General features: G+C 37.7%; 1 protein-coding gene across 1 annotated transcript in view; it reads right to left on the bottom strand.

Moving 5' to 3' along the window:
• CALCRL (calcitonin receptor-like) overlaps positions 1-4595 on the bottom strand; it is a 65285-nt gene extending 60690 nt beyond the window's left edge. The window contains exons 1-2 of the mRNA XM_006878768.1: positions 4545-4595; positions 243-384 (exon numbers count right to left, since the gene is read on the bottom strand). Of these exons, the coding sequence (XP_006878830.1) occupies positions 243-384; positions 4545-4595 (193 nt within the window). The remainder of the gene's footprint in view (positions 1-242; positions 385-4544) is intronic.
• Positions 4596-18936: the final 14341 nt, after the last annotated feature.

Raw genomic sequence — 18936 nt, 5'->3', positions numbered from 1 at the left:
AACTGGGGATGAGGGTGGAGAAAACAGTGCAACAATGAATGAATGAAAACCCAAAATCTCTGTAAATGTTCATTAAAACTAATAAAATTGAATTAAAAAAACAAAAAAAATTCATATTCACTAGAAAAAAATAAGGATTTAATGTATGTTAGCCATAAACTTTAAAACCCAATAGCGATGTAAAAGGAGAGTTTTATCTGAAAGGTATGTTCAAAGCTTCTACAAGTTAAAATTGGATTTACCTTCTTTTTGTTGAATAGGGTCTTGCATTATTTTTTGGTAACACTCAAATTGAGCTGTCATGATTTTATTTTTAGTAACTCCAATATCTGCAGAGAACTCTTTGTATATTTTCTCATCTTCTGTTTCTGCTCTGAGTAGAGTCTACAGGATATAAAGACAAAAGAAAAATTCCAAATTGTAAAAATATCTTTTAGAAGGTAGTCTGTCTCAGTGGAAAGCAGCAGTGATATGTAGAATTGGTAAACTGTTTCTCTAGGAAAGTCTCTTATTTTCAGCATTTGCCATTTCCTTGGTTGTAGTATTCTCATCATGACCAGTTTCTAGCTACAGAAAATACATAATTAATGGGGAGTGTTGAGAAGATGAACTGGCCTGTGGGAGTTAGATCAAATACACCTTTAAAAGTTTGTTTTAGGATTCAGGCAGAGATGCATTCAAAACCACTTCCACTTTACCTACTCTGCATATAGGCAAGATTTTAGCCTTTATGTCTTCATTCTTTTAGTGTAAAAGGGGATTAAAAAATGGTGACCCAACTGACTGTTGAAACGGCACTTAACAACAACACCATCACTAATATCAAAACTGGGAAGGGCATATGCCAGGGATGTGTCCTTTCTCCATACCTTTTCAACCTGTATGCAGAACAGATTATCCGGGAGGCTGGGCTCTATGAGGAAAATGTGGGGTCAAGATTGGTGGAAGATCTATCAACAATCTGCTTTATGCAGATGACACAACCCTGCTTGCTGAAGCTGAGGGAGACCTGAAGCGCTTGCTGCAGAGGGTCAAGTACTGCAGCCTCCAATATGGATTGAGGTTAAATATCAAGAAGACAAAGATTCTCACCACTGGACCAATTGGCAGCATCAGGATGGATGGTGAAGAGATTGAGATTGTTCACAGCTTTAGTCTGCTTGGCTCTACGGTCAGCACTCTTGGCACCAGTAGCCAGGAAATTAAAAGACATATTGCTATGGGAAAGTCAGCTGTTAGGGACCTCTCCAAAGTACTGAAGAACAATGGTGTCTCTCTGGAGACTAAGATGCGTCTAATACAGGCCATGATCTTTGCTATCACTTGTTATACATCAGAGAGTTGGACAATGACTAAGGAGGATAGAAGGAGAATTGATGTCTTTGAGCTGTGGTGCTGGAGAAGAGTGTTGAGGGTTCCATGGACTGCTAGGAAAACAAACAGATTCATCCTGGAAAGGGTTAAACTAGGTGGCTCCTTGGAGGCAAGGATTCTGAGGCTCCGTCTAACATACTTTGGACATGTTGTTAGGAGAGACCGGTCCTTAGACCGGTCCTTGGAGAGGGTCGTCATGCTTGGGAGGGTAGAGGGACAGCACAGGAGGGGAAGGCCCTCTGTGAGGTAGCTTGATTCAGTGACTGGGGTAATTGGGATGCGAGTGTCAGAGACAGTGCGATTGCCACAGGACAGAGCAGAGTTTAGGGCTGTTGTACATAGGGTTGCTATGAGTCACAAGCGATTTGACGGCACATACAACAACAACATCACTCATATCACACTCAAGCAAAATCCTGCTGAAGAGCACCCACAAATGACTGGAAGGGTACATTGTCATAGAACTACCAGAGATATGTTTGGTTTACAAGAGTTCATGATACTAAAGACATCGTCGCCAATGTCAGATTGATCTTGGAAGAAAGCAAAGTGTACCAGAAGAATATCTGTCTGTGTTTCATTAACTATGCAGAGACATTTGACTGTATGGATCACATTAAATTGTAGCTAACTTTGAGGAGAATATGAATCCCAGAACACTTGACTGTGATCATGTGAAACCTATACTTTGACCAGGAAGTAGTCATCAGAACAGAGCAAGGAAAAACCGCATGGTTAAAAATCAAGAAAAGAGTGTGTCAGGGATGTGTCCTGTCTCTACAGCTTTGCAATATATATGTGGAACAGATCATCTGGGAGGCTGGCTTTATGAGGAGGAATGTGGCATCAGGAATGGAGGAAGACTCATCAACAACATGAAATATGGAGATGATACCACATTGCTTACTGAAACTGAGGAGGACTTGAAGCACTTGCTGCAGAAAGTCAAGGACAATAGTCTTCAAAATGGATTGAAGCTCAACATCAAGAAGACAGAGATTCTCACCACTGGGCCAACTGGTATAGCACCATGATAGATGGAGAAGAGTTTTAAGTTGTTAACAATTTCAGCTTACTTGGCTCTATAATCAACACTCTTAGCACCAGCAGTTAGGAACTCAAAAGACAGATGACACTGGGAAAAATCCGTGTTCAAGGTCCTATCCAGAGTACTGAGAAACAGTGTCAGCCTAGAGATTAAAGTCCACTTTATCCAGGCCATTTCTTCACAATTTTTCTGCCATGCATCAGAGAGCTAGACAATGAATAAGGATAATAGAAGAATTGATGCCTTCGAATTGAGGTTCTAGAAAAGAGTCTTGAACATACCAAGGACCACCAAGAAAACAATTAAGTCTATCTTGGAGAGACAACCAGGTTTCTCCTTGGAAGCTAAGATTTTGAAGCTTCATCTCAAACACTTTGGACACATGACCAAGACGACCCAATCCTTGGAGAGAGACATCACATTGGGAAGTTGGAAGGACAACTAAGAAGCAGAAGACTCCCAATTAGACTACAGCAGTGGACTTGAGGTTATTCAAGATTGTGAAGTTAGTACAGGATAGAACAGGTTTCAGATGTCTTGTATGCAGGGTCACTACATGTCATACTTGACTCAATAACACCAAACAACAACAGGAAATAAAAGCTAAAAGTCAAATGGTTAAAATCCAATAGTGATGAGGTGATGACAGAAGTTGACTGGTAGCTAACACTCTGTGAGCAAATCGTATTATTTACAATTAAACATGTTCTAATTTCTACTAGGAAATTAAGAATGTAGAGAAAAGAAAATAAGAGTAGAAAGACAATTACATGCTTAATAGAGCTACTAAAGTACCTCTCATTTTTTGCCATCAATTAATCACCATTCTATTATAATCTTTTCAGTGTTTGCTTTCACACCCTAGGGAAAGATTTACACAGGGGTTGAGTTTTACAAGTGATAAATGATTCATAAAATCAAGAAAATGATTATTTTTTTTAAATGGAAACTCCTGTTATTTGAAAGTGTATAGAACTGCATATATTTAATATTATATTTATCTTTATCTAAATTAATCAATTTTGCACATTGTCTGTGAATCAATGAATGTAAAAGAAATGCCTAAAATTCCATAAACTGCGACGATCAGTATGGTAATCTTTACAGAATTATCTTCAGGAAAATGGAAACTAATTGGCAGGCTCCATAGAGGATATGAGCCGATTGAATAGGAATCCTCTTTCTTCAATTCTAATTTATTTATTCAAGATAATATCTAAAAAGTCCCAATTTTAGACTGCTCCTAGGAAAAATGTTTTCAGATTCAAATACTGACAGGAATGTGGCTGCTCTTCCCCCCTCCTTTTTTAGGTTTACTGTATTTTCCTTTCATTTGTTTGAGTCTTTGCCGAGTTTGGAAACACTAACTAAAATTATTTGCTGACAAATAAGACTGTCTCTCAATTTGTTATGCAAATAATAAGAGTAGAAACAAATTAAATTAGGAAAGAGAATAATTTGAATAAATTAACCCTTTTCTTAAATAAAATAAAGTTGAATTTCTAGTGTATTTGGGCCCTCCAATATGATAATTATTTTAACTCAACTTTTGTCTACACTCAGACTCTGGCCCCATGCTCCTAGCCAATACACTTTATATCAAGGCCTGATGAAAACACATATTGCGCTGAGAAAAGTACTTGAAGACACTTCACACGTCTCTGTTTTGCCTTTCAAGCCATGTATCAAAATAAGTATATGCAGAGAAAAATCAGTAGGATAGAATTTGCTCTTTTAACTTAAAACAGAATCACTACATCAGGTAAAGTAAATTTTATCTATAATATGTGGCTGCTATAGATAACCAATCAATTTTCCCCTCATATTCCAACTTTTTTTTAAGTTGTTTTCTGTTAAGGGAGACTAACTCACATGTCTGTAACCATGGCTTTTCTGTATTTCAACCTCCTTAATGGTCTCACCCTCTTATAGAATCTGTCACAAAATGGAAAGCATTCACTGAAGGAAAAATATATTAGTTGTAATCCTTACACTGTAAATTAAATTACTGTATACATCAAGAAACAGCATCCAATTATTTCATTAACCTTAATCCAGAAACAAACTGGAAATTAAAATAAGAAAAATGCTTACATAGGATAAATTTAAAATTTAAACTTACCATAAAAATAGATGACAGAAACAGAAAATACAATATACACTTGTTCTCCATTGTTAAAGCCAGAATGAAATATGCTGTAGAATATAAATAAAACTGTAAAATAAATATAATTCATTAATATTTATGAAATTAATATAGGTGGCTCTCAACTAAAAATTTACCTTAAACCATATAAAAATTTTAATATGAGTTTGATTAGTAGTCTTACACATAAGCAATTATAACAGCGGCACAGTTTAAAGCACCAGAGAGTTCTGGTGGCCTAGTGGTAAGGACCTGCATTTCTAATTCAAAGGCATGTGGTTCAAATCCACCAGCTGCTCTGTGGGAGAATGATGGGCATTCTTCTCACATGCCATTTACTGCCTCTGAAAACCAGCTGGAGGTTCAGATATGGGTCAGTTTTCCCTCAAAAGTATTCAACAACAACTCAACAACAGCAGCTGAAAATTTACTATAACGGTATAATTACTAGTCTTATGCACGAGAAATGATAAGAGCATCATGATTCAAAATATCAAAGAGCTCAATTTTTTTACACTGTAATGCAGTTATCTTACGCACAGAAAAGTTTCAAGAAAATATATACACTTTTAATTAATTACCAAAAATGGGATTCAACTGTTAAAATACAAAAATAAAGATTGCTTTATAAACATTAACCCTTAAAATTTTAATAGCTTTATAATAATAAAGTGCTATTATGAAAACTAGGCCAGGAGCTGATTGCGGAACAGACCACCAACTACTCATATACAAGTTCAAGCTGAAGCTAAGGAAAATTAAACCAAATCCACGGGAATAAAAATATGACTTTGAGTCTATCCCACCTGAATTTCAGAACCATCTCAGGAACAGATTTGAGGCCTTGAACACTAATGAGCGAAGACCAGATGAGTGGTGGGAGGATATCAAGGGTATCATCCAGAAAGAGTGCAGAGTCATTGCAAAGACAGAAGAGGAAGAGAAGACCAAAATGGATGTCAGAAGAGACTCTGTAAATTGCACTGGAGCACAGAGAAGCCAAAGAAGAAGGAAGAATTAAAGATACTAAAGAGTTGAACAGATTTCAAAAAGCAGCATGGGATGACAAAGTAAAATATTACAATACAGTGTGCAAAGAGTTGGAGTCAGAAAATCAACTGGGCTGAACTCACTCAGCATTTCTTAAGCTCAAGGAATTGAAGAACAAATTCAAACCTTGAGTTGTTATAATCAAGGATGCTTTGGGCAGAATATTAAATGATCCAGGAAGTATTAAAAGAAGATGGAAAGAATATACTGAGTCACTGTATCGAAAGGAATTGGAAGACACAGAAGAATTTCATGAAACAACATATGAGCAAGAGCCTATGGTGAAGAAGGAAGTAGTTCAGGTTGCTTTGAAGAAAATGGCAAAAAATAAGGCTCCAGGAATAGATGGTATTCAGCTAACAGATGCTGCCCTGGACACGCTCACCAAGTTGTACCAAGAAATCTGGAGAACAACCACCCTTCCAACTGACTTGAAGACATCTATATTTGTTCCCATCCCCAAAAGGGTGGCCCAACGGAGTGTGGAAAACTATAGAACAATATCATTTATTTCACATGCAAGCAAGATTCTACTGAAGATTATCCAAACACGACTGGAACAGCACATCAGCAGAGAATTGTCAGAAGTCCAGGCTGGGTTTAGAAGGGGTCATGGTACTAGGGATATTGTAGCTGATGTTAGATGGATCTTAGCTGAAAGCAGGGAATACCAGAAGAATGTCTATCTGTGTTTCATTGACTATGCAAAGGCATTTGACTGTGTGGATCATAACAAACTGTGGCTGACTCTGAGAAGAATGGGAATCCCAGAACACTTGATCGTGCTAATGAGAAACCTATACTTGGACCAGGAGGTAGTTGTCAGAACAGAGGAAGGAAACACTGCATGGTTCAAAATTGGGAAGGGCGTACGCCAGGGATGTGTCCTATCTCCATACCTTTTCAACCTGTATGCAGAACAGATTATCTGGGAGGTTGGGCCCTATGAGGAGAAATGTGGGGTCAAGATTGGTGGAAGATCTATCAACAATCTTTGTTATGCAGATGACACAACCCTGCTTGCTGAAACTGAGGAGGACCTGAAGTGCTTGCTGCAGAGGGTCAAGGACTGCTGCTGCCTTCAGTATGGATTGAGGCTCAATGTCAAGAAGACAAAGATTCTTACCACTGGACCAATTGGCAGCATCACAATGGATGGTGAAGAAATTGAGATTGTTCACAGCTTTAGTCTCCTTGGCTCCACGGTCAACACTCTTGTTACCAGTAGCCAGGAAATTAAAAGATGTATTGCCATGGGAAAATCTTCTATTAGGGACCTCTCAAAGTTCTGAAGAGCAATGGTGTGTCTGATACAGCCCATGGTCCTTGCTATCACTTGTTATGCATCAGAGAGTTGGACAATGACTAGGTAGGAAAGATGGAGAATTGATGCCTTTGAGCTGTGGTGCTGGAAAAGAATATTAAGGGTACCATGGACTGCTAGGGAAAAAAACAACCAGATTCATCCTGGAATGGGTTAAACCGGGCAGCTCCTTGGAGGCAAAGATTGTGAGGTTCCGTCTAACATACTTTGGATATGTAAAGAGGAACAGGTCTTTGGCGTGGGACATCATGCCTGGGAGGGTGGAGGGACAGTGCAGGAGGGGAAAGCCCTCTATGAGGTGGATTGATTCGGTGACTGGGGTAATCAGGATGGGTGTGTTGGAGGCAGTGCGATTGGCACAGGGCAGAGTTTAGGGCTGCTGTACATAGGGTCGCTATGAGTCACAAGCGACTCAATGGCACATAACAACAATAACATTAAAATTCATGCAGAAGATATAGCTCTGAGCCAATGAATAATAACTTCAAAGTGGAAATACTCACTAGTGTCTTAAATCTAAAAGGCACACATGGCTGTGGTGTACTCTATGCTTTATTCCTGATAAGATCCATTTAATATCAATTCTGATACTTATATGATATGAGCTGTCATGGTATAATCAGAAAAACAGCATCTTCATTTAACTGACTATGTAACAAAATACTTTTGAAAAGAAACAAACAAAAATATCAATTAATACATATTGTCTTTGACCTGGCACTTCAATTTAATTGTTTAAATCTGCTATATATTAATTTTGTTACAGATTGTTTATAGTAAGATTTGAATACTTTTATATGTTGTGTTTGTTGATATCTTTTTTTTATTATCACATACAACGGGAATAGAGTATTTGTTAGCACATAGAATCTTTGGCTTTGTTTACCCTCTGAAATAACTCACCTAAAAGCAGGAGTTTCTTTGTTAATTGTACAAACTTCTGAATTTTGTTTATCTGCTATTTTGAGTTTTTCTTTAGTAACCTTAAGAAAAATATAACCAAGACATTAGAAAACATTGTATTAACTTTAAAAACACTAAAGTATTTTAACTGAAGAAAAATAATGAATCATGGGTTCTATAATTTAGTATATAATGAGTTGATATTTTATTATGTATTACATTTTACCATACAAAAATTTAATTTTCTGATACTTACAGGAACAATTGTCTCCAGACTCAAATCATATTTTCTCTTGGGTTATATTTGACATTGTATTAAAGAATTTCTTATATCCAGAGATCATGCCCTAAAATATTGATTTATACAATAACTTGAAGTTATTTTAGTAAATCAAAGTTATCTTTTTTAAAAAAATTGACAATGTCAAGATATATACCACTATCAAACTCATATTTCTATTTAGCCATGAAAATTTTGAAAAAAATATGTTTCATTTGTAATGTGTTTAGAATATACAAATTATTTTGTTATTTAGTATATTAACATTAGGCTTCTGAAGCTATAATTCTTAATATGAGGACATTGTCTATTATTCATTGAAGAGTCACTAAGGACATTGAACAGCCAGAGACTACCAGAGCCTTTTGGTCAGCAATGCAACACATCACCAGAATCCCTTCATACTTCATCAATGTCAACATATTTCCAGAGTCCCTGGACGGTACAGAATGTCAATGCACTCAGCTGCTAACTAAAAGATTTGAGTTACCTAGTGGTGACTTGGTATTAAAATAGAGTGGTTTAGAAGTAAGATCCACTTCTGAAAAATCAGTCACTGAGTGAAAACCATGTGGAGCCTAGCCAAGAGGATATCTAGCACTCAGGGTCTACAGGAGAAAAAACTGGTTTTATATCAAAACACATATTTGATATATTCTAATGTCAGTACACCTTTCATTAGGAAGAATCTCCATGATTTTGAATTGACTTGATGGTAGTGAGTTTGGGTTTGGGAAGAGTTAAAAAGAAAGATGTATTGTGAGGCAATGTTTACGTACTCTTGCTAATTGAAAGGTCAACATTCAAACCAATGGACTCATTATTTCAGAAGTGCATGGTTATCTCCGCTTCTTTTCTGCAAGATTTGCTGGAACTGTCCACCATGGGTGATCCTGCCGGTATTTTAAATACTGTAAACTTCCTTTCTACACTTTGTATTCTGTAATCTGATAATCTCATCTAGTGTAAACTACATTTAGTTTCTCAACTCTTGAAACAAGTCTAATACTTTTGGAAAAATAACCAGACATTTCTGGATACACTGGGAATTTATTCTCTTTGTATATCAATGAACGTAATCTAGCTAGTATTTAAAGGGTATGTGATAAAAAATACAGGATATGGCAAAGAATCAAAGCCTTACAATATATTTTATTTCTATTGGAGAAAAAAAATTATGATAAAAAGATGTGAAAACAGATTTATAAAATTTCATTTATGAATAATAGTTTTCCTTTTTCTGAGACTTGAAATTTATATCTAATATCTAATAATTAGGATGATACAGGAATGATACTTGATTTAAAAAACTGTTGAAAACACTTGTTTTATTAGTTACAAGTATAGATTTGATTTCCTATTTTTAAAACTCAACTCAACTACACATTATAGTTAGCTAATAGAGTTTAACTGCATGGTTCAAAATTGGAAAATGTGTACACAAGGGATGTGTCCTATCTCCATACCTTTTCAACCTGTATGCAGATTATCTGGGAGGTTGGGCTCTATGAGGAGCGTGGTGCAGGATTGGTGGAAGATCTATCAAAAGTCTGCGTTATGCAGATGACACAACACGGCTTGCTGAAAATGAGGAGGACCTGAAACACTTGCTGCAGAGGGTCAAGGAATGCAGCCTTCAGTATGGATTGAGGCTCAATGTCAAGCAAGACAAAGATTCTCACCACTGGACCAATTGGCAGCATCAGGATGAATGGTGAAGATATTGATATTGTTAACAAGTTTAGTCTGCTTTGCTCCACGGTCAACACTCTTGGTACCAGTAGCCAGGAAATAAAATTTTAAAAAACCCCAAAAAAACTTATTGTGGTGGGAAAGTCTGCTGTTAGGGACCTCTCCAGGGTACTGAAGAGCAATGATGTCACTCTGGAGACTAAGGTGTGTCTGATACAGGCTATGGTCTTTGCAATCACTTGTTATATATCAGAGAGTTGAACAATGACTAAGGAGGATAGAAGGAGAATTAATGCCTTTGAGCTTTGGTGCTGGAGAGGAGTATTGAATGTACCATGGACTGCCAAGAAAACAGATTCATCCTGGAAAGGGTTAAACCGGGCTGCTCCTTGGAGGCAAGGATTCTGGGGCTTCGTCTGACATACTTTGGACATTTGTAAGGAGGGACTGGTCCTTGGAGAGGGACATCATGCTTTGGCGGGTGAAGGGACAGCACAAGAGGGGAAGATCCTCTATGAGGTGGATTGATTCAGTGACTGGGTGATTGAGATGGGTGTGTCAGAGGCAGTGTGATTGGCACAGGATAGAGCAGGGTTTAGGGCTGTTGTGCATAGGGTCACTACGAGTTACAAGCGACTCAATGGCACATAGCAACAACAAGAGCAACAATCAACTTTAATAGAATAAGCACAGCTTCATCACCTTTAAAATAGTACTTAAGTCAAAAGGCTATTGTGAAAATAAAATTAGAGATTTTATATATACACTCTTTGGAGGCAAGAATGAGGAGGCTTTGCCTCACATATTTTGGGCATGTTGCTAGGAGGAGAGATTGCCTGGAGAAGGACATGCAGCTGGGAAGGGTAGAGGTTCAGTGAAGGAGAAGTAGACTCTCAACCAGGTGGATTACTGTGGTGACTGTGGCAATGGGCTCTTGAGTGTAAGGAAGTAGGAGGATGATGCAGGATAGAACAGGGTTCAGACCTTTAATTCGTAGGGTTGCTATTCACAGAGTACTTGACACAACAGCACCCACCACCACCTCTAACAACAACAACAAACAACAACATATATGTCTAGAATTCAACAAATACTAGCTGCCATTATTATAATGTACAATTCTTTTTTAGGGACAAATCAACCTATGCAGGTTTTAGAATTCATAGTACAATGGCTAAGCATTGGCTGTTTATTCACAGGTTGCAGTTTCAATCTATCCATAAGGTGTTCTCCAAGAGAAGGACCTGGGCATTTTCTCTCATAAAGATTACAATCTAGAACACTTGATGAGGGAGTGCTAGTTTGTCATGTGAGGTCAGTGTGCAATGATGACAGCTAACAAAAGCAATATATAGATCCAACTATACATTCACTACTGACATGTTCATGGTTAAGTTCCAACACAAACTCAACTAAGTACAATCCAGTTAGAACATAGTTTGCCCTCCACTGGGTTTTCAAGGGCACGAGAGGAGATTATCCACTTGTGTCTCATGGAGAAGGTGGTTGATTCAAACTTTAAGTTGGCAAAGGACTTTGGAAAACCCTATCTAATGGGCTAATGGTAATTATGCAAAAATTGTAGGCATGGAAAACTGGAGGATGACCATAGTTGATTGTAACATCTGTTATTGTTGTTGTTGTTAGGTGCCACTGAATTAAGCATGACTCATAGCAACCCTATTAACAGCATATATGAACCTTGTCCTACTCTGTACCATCTTCATCATCTCTGACATTCTTGAGCCAATTGCTGAAGGCCCCTGTGTAAATCCATCTCATTGAAAGTCTTCTGCTCTTTCACTTACCCTCCACCTTTCTGAAAAGCATGATGTCCCTTTCCAAGAAAGAGCCTCTTCTAGATGATTACATTATTACATAATGTCCAGATTATATCATCACATAACTGTCAAATTATATCATTATGTAACTGATAACCCAGTGAGGAATCAGGGTCCAGGTAAGAGACAAATGTTGTTGTTGTTGTTGCCGTTGTTATTGTTGTTGTTGTGTACCATCGAGTCACAGCTGACCCTCCAGCAGGTTTTCAGAGGCAGTCAATCACACAGGAGATTTCCCATCCTTCACCCATGGAGCATCTGGTGGCCTTCAATCACATGTCTTCAGAATTGCAGTGCAGCTTCTTGCCAATAGGTCACCAGAGCTCTCAAGGGACATATAATCTTTCCTATTATCATCTTTACTATTATATTTAGTGTTATTTTCACCTCAGCATTCATTACTATCAGACTTACATCAATAGCATACAAAATAGTCAGATGGAAGATTTTTTAAATTGTCATATAAATTGGAAAATGACTTAGTCACTAAGTGAGAAATAGGGTTATTTGCAAATTTCAAACACATTGTAAAAAAAAAAAAAGTTGACTTATCTTTCAAGGTGTTTTCCATATGAATTTGAACTTTTTATCATATGTCTAAACAATATGGTCTGTTTATGTATTATAATTTGTATCAGTTACAAAAATATAAAATGAAATCAATGGTAGCATGTATATTTTTAATGATGATGTCAACTCAGCCAGTCCAACTGTACATTTCCTAATACCGAGCCTATATAAACTAAAATTCCAGCAAGTGTTTTTTGGTATTGTTGTTACTCAAAATCACAACTTAAAGAGTGTAACATGCCAACTCAGTTAAAAATAGAATAGAAAAACTGTAAAATTTGACATTAGTTTTAAGAACAAAGAGAGGAAGACATTCAATAAGATGGATCAACACAGTGACTGCAGCGATGGTTTCCAATGTGTTAGAGACGATGAGGATGGCGCAGGATAGGACGAGGAGGGTCAGATATGTTATTCATAGTTATTCATATGTTATTAAAGTTGCTGTGAGTCATACTCGACCCAATGGCACAACAAAATAACCTATATTAACAGCAGTTTAGATAAATTTATCATCTATCTTTTCATCTTGAACTTTTTATCTTTCACTCTGTGCTTATTTGCTTCTTTAAGCAATATCCCAGGTTGAGTAATTATAAATGAAAGACAATTTTGTGGTTAAATTTGAGACTTCATGTTACACTATGAACTACTTAATTATGAGAATAATATTCCTATTGTGGGCATAATTAGTCATTTTCCGGTAATTTTGGCCACTCTCTTCTTATTTGAAGGAGGCAAGTGGCCAAATCTCTACCAATTATTAAAGGTGGAGGGAGGTCGAAAAAATGCTTTGAACTTGATGGAACAACTTCTGTCCAGGAGATCTAATATGGAAAGAAAATTAATTACTCAAAGAGCACAGAAACAAAGCACATCCTTCCAGTTCTTTGCACTAAGTGTGGTATGGCTGTTTCCCTTCCACAAAATCAAAACTCGATCTCTATTAACTGGCTTTTTTTCCTACCAATATTCAAATTGGAAAAGAAATAATTCTGCTGTAATTTTTAATTTATTATGCAGTTGTACATCATCAAAGGTACAGTGGAGTTTCCTGATAAATCTCAGAATAAAATTTACACAATGTGTAATGCTTCTGTTGATTATGTCTATCAAGCACACCTTCTTTGTTTCCTCTTTGAGGTAAATTAACTATCCCTTAGGTTTCAATATCTATACCTTTTATATCTTTTTTTCCTCTTGTCAGTGACTAAAAATATTACATTCTTCCTTCTATTTTTTAAGAGTCAAAACCCAACAATTTGGGTAGAATGTAGATATCTTAATCCATTTGTACAGTATTGAATTGTTTTTTCCAATAACAAAAAATATACAGAAATATTAAATAAGAAATGGAAAAATTTTTGATTATTCAATCTTACAAAGTGACTCAGTGACTCTGCAGGATAGAGTGGAAAGGCCCTATGGGGTCCTTCTAAGACTATAATCCTTAAGGAAACAGCCTGGCACATTTTCCTCCAATAGGGTGGCTGGTGAGTCAAGCTTGCAGCTAGCCAAACACTTTAACGACTGTTCTATCAGGATTCTGTTCTTGGAAATTCATCTACAGTAAGCATTTTATATCATAAATATTTCCTTTCTATGGCATTCTGACTAGTAGAAAAAATAATTGAAAGATAGTAGAAGAAAAAAATAAAAGGGATGATGAAAAGTCATATATTGTTGCAGTTTAATGTGAATTTTATTTTAAATTACATTGTATTGTATTCTATTTATAAATAAGAAAGTTTATGTAAATAACATTAAAATTTATTTCCCCCAGTTTCTTCTTGATTCTTACAAATATTATCTATAATTTCATATTCCCAGTTTACACTCTTTATGTTATAATTTTTTACAATTGTTGTTGTTGTTATGTGTCATCGAGTTGCTTGCGACTCAGAGTGACCCTATGTACAACAGCTCTAAACTCTGCTCTGTCCTGTGTCAATCACACTGTCTTCGATACACCCATCCCAATTACCCCAGTCATTGAATCAATCCACCTCATAGAGGGCCTTCCCCTCCTGTGCTGTCCCTCCACCCTCCCAAGCATGATGTACCTCTCCAAGGACCGGTCTCTCCTAACAACATGTCCAAAGTATGTCAGACAGAGCCTCAGAATCCTTGCCTCCAAGGAGCCACTCGGTTTAATCCTTTCCAGGATGAATCTGTTTGTTTTCTTAGCAGTCCATGGTACCCTCAATACTCTTCTCCAGCACCACAGGTCAAAGGCATCAATTCTCCTTCTATCCTCCTTAGTCATTGTTCAACTCTTTGATGCATAATAAGTGATAGCAAAGACCATGGTCTGTATCAGACACACCCTAGTCTCCAGAGAGACGCCATTGCTCTTCAGAACTTTGGAAAGGTCCCTAACAGCAGACTTTTACCACAATATTTGGAAAAATTTTCTGAGCTTTAGTTTTATATATATTCAGTATTAGGAAATGTACAGTGCTACTGGTTGAGTTGATATCATCATTATAATTATACATATTACCATTGACTTGATATTTTTTGTCACAGATATAAATTAGAATACATAAACTGATTGTATTATTTCTACAGATGCCAAAACATTGTAAAATGCTACAATTGTCTGCTCTCCATGTCAGTCAAACCTAATATGGGAAAATGTTGTTCCGTTCTATCCAGTTAATTATTGTCAACATCATTCCTATATACTAGAGAAGAATGAAATCCACTGTCAAGGACCCTTCCAACAGGCAAAAGGGCAGCAATGCAAGTTTAAAGAGCAATGTGCATCTGATTCAAAGTATGGTTCTTTTGATCACTTGCTGCATTTGAAAGATAAACAGTGTCTAAGGAAGACAGAAGAATTGATGCCTTCCCATTGTGGTGTTTGAAAAGAGCACTGAATAGTCCATGGACTGCCCAAAGTACAAATATGTCTTAGCAAAAGCATAACCTGGGTGTTCCTTTAAAGGCAAGCATGATGAAACTTCACCTCACGTGCTATGGGTATAGTGTTAGTAGGCACCAGTCTTTGAAAAAATACATCTTGCTTGGAAACAGATCATCAGTGAAAGAGAGAAAGACTCTTAACAAGATGGATTGACACAGTGAATCTATCAATGTGCTTATGTATTTCATAGATTATGAGGATGATACAGGATAAGGCAGGTTCAGATCCACCGTTCATAGGGTCACTAAGAGCCTCAACTCACCTTCACCTAAGGACACAACAACATTAACATTTTTAAGGAGGGAGCTCTGGTGGTTCATTGGCAAACAGTCGTACTGCCAATCCAAAGGCACATAGTTTGCAGCCATCAGCTGCTGTGGAGAAGAGAGACAGGCCATCTCTTCTCTTACCATTCACAGCCTCTGACTACCCAGTAGAGGCCCACTTATGAGTTAATTCTGATTTAATGACAATCAACAGCAACAAGCCGTTAGGAAACAGGCTGCCACATTTTTCCCTCAGGAGTGATTGGTGGCATCATACTGCTAACCTTTCAGTTAACTGTCAAGTTTTCAGCAATTGTGCCACCAGAACTCATTCTAAAAATATGTTGCTGTTGTTGGATGCCAACCAATAGCAGATGTCTCAGTGCGACCCTAGGGAAAAAATATATAAACTTTGCCTTGTCTTGTTCAAGCTTTGCTGTCATATAGGTATAAATACAAATATTAGTCCTAGGTTTCTCTCTTTCTCATTTCCATAAAGTTGGAAACAACTCACAGCTGACCCTCCAGCACATTTTTAAAGGCTGAAAACTACACAGGTGTTGACTCATCTTTTTTCTCCTGTAGAGATGCTGGTTGATGCGATCTGCCCTTCCCCCCCCCGTCCCCCCCTCACCCGCCGACCCCAAGATGTGTAGCCTTAGGTTTAACAGTGCAGTTCCTCTAAGGGCTCTCCATAATTATAGGTAGTTAATAAATGGATATTTAAGTATCTAATTGGTCAATTGGATCAAGAGGCAGTAGTCAGAACAGAGCAGGGTAACACTGCATGGTTCAAAATTGGGAAGGGTGTACGTCAGGGATACATCCTGTCTCCATACCTTTTCAACATGTATGCAGAGCAGATTATCCGAGAGGCTGGGCTCTATGAGGAGAATTGTGGCATCAGGATTGGTGGAAGATCTATTAACAATCTGCATTATGCAGATGACACAACCCTGCTTGCTGAAACTAAGGAGGACCTCATGCACTTGCTACGAAGGGTCAGGGACTGCAGTCTTCAGTATGGACTGAGGCTCAATGTCAAGAAGACAAAGATTCTCACCACTGGACCAATTGGCAGCGTCAGGATGGATGGCAAAGAGATTGAGATTGTTTACAGCTTCAGTTTGCTTGGCTCCACAGTCAACACTCTTGGCACCAGCAGTCAGGAAATCAAAAAGCGTATCGCGATGGGAAAGTCTGCTGTTCCGGACCTCTCTAAAGTACTCAGGAACAACGGTGTCTCTCTGGAGACTAAGGTGCGCCTGATACAGGCCATGGTCTTTGCAATCGCTTGTTATGCATCAGAGAGTTGGACAATGACTAGGGAGGACAGAAGGAGAGTGGATGCTTTTGAGCTGTGGTGCTAGAGAAGAGTACTGAATGTACCATGGACTGCCAGGAAAACAGATGCATCTTGGAGAGGATTAAACCAAGCTACTCCTTGGAGGCAAGGATTCTGGGGCTTCGTCTGACATACTTTGGACATGTTGCCAGGAGGACGGGTCCTTAGAGAGGGACATCATGCTTGGGAGGGTGGAGGGACAGCGCAGGAGGGGAAGACCCTCTATGAGATCAATTGATTCGGTGACTGGGGTAATCGGGATGGGTGTGTCAGGGGCAGTGCTGTTGGCGCGGGATAGAGCAGGGTTTAGGGCTGTTGTGCATAGGGTCGCTATGAGTCGAAAACGACTCGACGGCACATAACAACAACAACAACACAATTGGTCAGACAAAATTATGCCTTTTATGTAGAGATACAGATAAAAGAGAGAAGGATAAAAAGAGATAGCTACACATAGAACATGACAAGTCCTTCTAAGAAAGCAATTATTTATAAATATTAGGTGCTTGAGGGATGCACATTGAATTAGTAACACAGGCTTCGTGGTTCAGGAATAAAGTTGAATGAGAATAGTAGTGCCTGCCATGGCCAACAATCTGAGAATATTCCAGCTATTTACTTAACTTGCTGCACAAATGAATAGAACCTATTGGGGAAGGAACAATTAACAGTACTGTGAGAAGGCTTTCTTTTATGACACTATGAAAATGAATTCACTTGCAGCTGTAGAGAGACCAGGTAGAAATATATCATAGTGAAGCAAGCAAACCATGAGAGCTGAATCTAGAGAAAACAATCTGATTTAGTATGGAGAGGCATATTTAAAAGAAAGTGATGTTAAAAAAGGCTTTATAAAAATCTGAGACATTATCGAATGTTAGAAAGCAAAACAGACGTCAAATGTGAAGCTGATGGGTTGAGTAAAAGTTCTAAATGCTAATATAGAAAACGTAGAAGAAAATAATAGTAAAAAAAAAATAAGTGGAGACATTTTTTGAATAAGAAAGCATTTAGTAGTGCTGTCTGCATAGTTCAGCAAAGAGGCCTGCAAATAGAAATTCCAAAGACATCAGCGTATAATGGAATTGTGGTTAAGATACGGTGATGTACTATCTGGGAGAACTGGCTCTAATGGAAAGAGGGTTGATTCACATCTCAGACATGCATCTATGACTCTCAGTGGTGTATATTTGATTCAAATTAGAGCACATGCTGTACATGACTGCTGAAGGAACTCAAAGCAACAAAGAATCCTAGCTGACAGAAGGCAGGTGAGTTTTTTTTTTTATGGACAAGGAGCTAAGCACGTAAAGGTCAGAGCACAGAAAGAGGAAAGGTAAAGACACAGCTGGTGAGCAGTGTGAGTTCCTTTAGCATATCAGGTGCGGAAACCTGCATCTCTGGCTACATGCGTTTTTCTAGACACACAAGCCCCAAGATGCATTCTGTGAACAGCTTTAATTTTGTACACATCAAACGTGGCTTATTTTTAATTATTTACTCCTGTGACTAAGTCTGGGTTGTGATTTAAAAATAGATTTTTCCAGTGCAAAAGCGGTTGCACAGGAAGAAGCTCCTGACTGAATTGAGCTTTGCTTAAGTGAGAACTGCTGCTTTAGAACAACACGTTCCCTGTTAAAAAAAAGAAGGCAAATCCATCTCACTGGGGCTAACCTTTATGGAGTGTTATTATCAACTCGATTGTATGTTTTTTCCTGTTTCACAAACATGTTCCCAAAAGACTTTTAAAATAGCTTTCTTTCCTGCTAAATTGTTGTGCCAAGCACTTTTTCTGATTCTCAGGCTTCCCTGGACCAGGATGTGTTAAAGAAGAAATGCTCTGTCACACTTGACATGGTTTAATTGGCATTAGCAACAACAAAGGAGCATTTTTCTCTAACCTCACTGTACTCCCAATTTACTAGCACTCAAAGCAGTGCCTTTTTGTCAAAAACAAATTACCTATGAAAAAATGAAAGAAATGAGACTTGAAAGCAAGTTAAAGAAGTAGAATTTAAATCAAGAAACTGACTAAAAAATGTTTCTCAAAATACTAAAGAGAAATGTCCTTGTTGTTTTGGAGGTTTTTTTTTTTTTTTAAGAACGGTTTCTAGAAAGTAGAAATGTTCTTCTTATTTATGATAAAATAGCCTCGAAGAAAATCATTA

Source organism: Elephantulus edwardii, unplaced genomic scaffold (assembly GCF_000299155.1).
Source record: "Elephantulus edwardii isolate Elephantulus edwardi_28Jun2011 unplaced genomic scaffold, EleEdw1.0 scaffold00001, whole genome shotgun sequence".
Classification (NCBI taxonomy): domain Eukaryota; kingdom Metazoa; phylum Chordata; class Mammalia; order Macroscelidea; family Macroscelididae; genus Elephantulus; species Elephantulus edwardii.
Note: the sequence above shows the minus strand (reverse complement) of the source record. Positions and strands in the feature narration are given on the sequence as shown.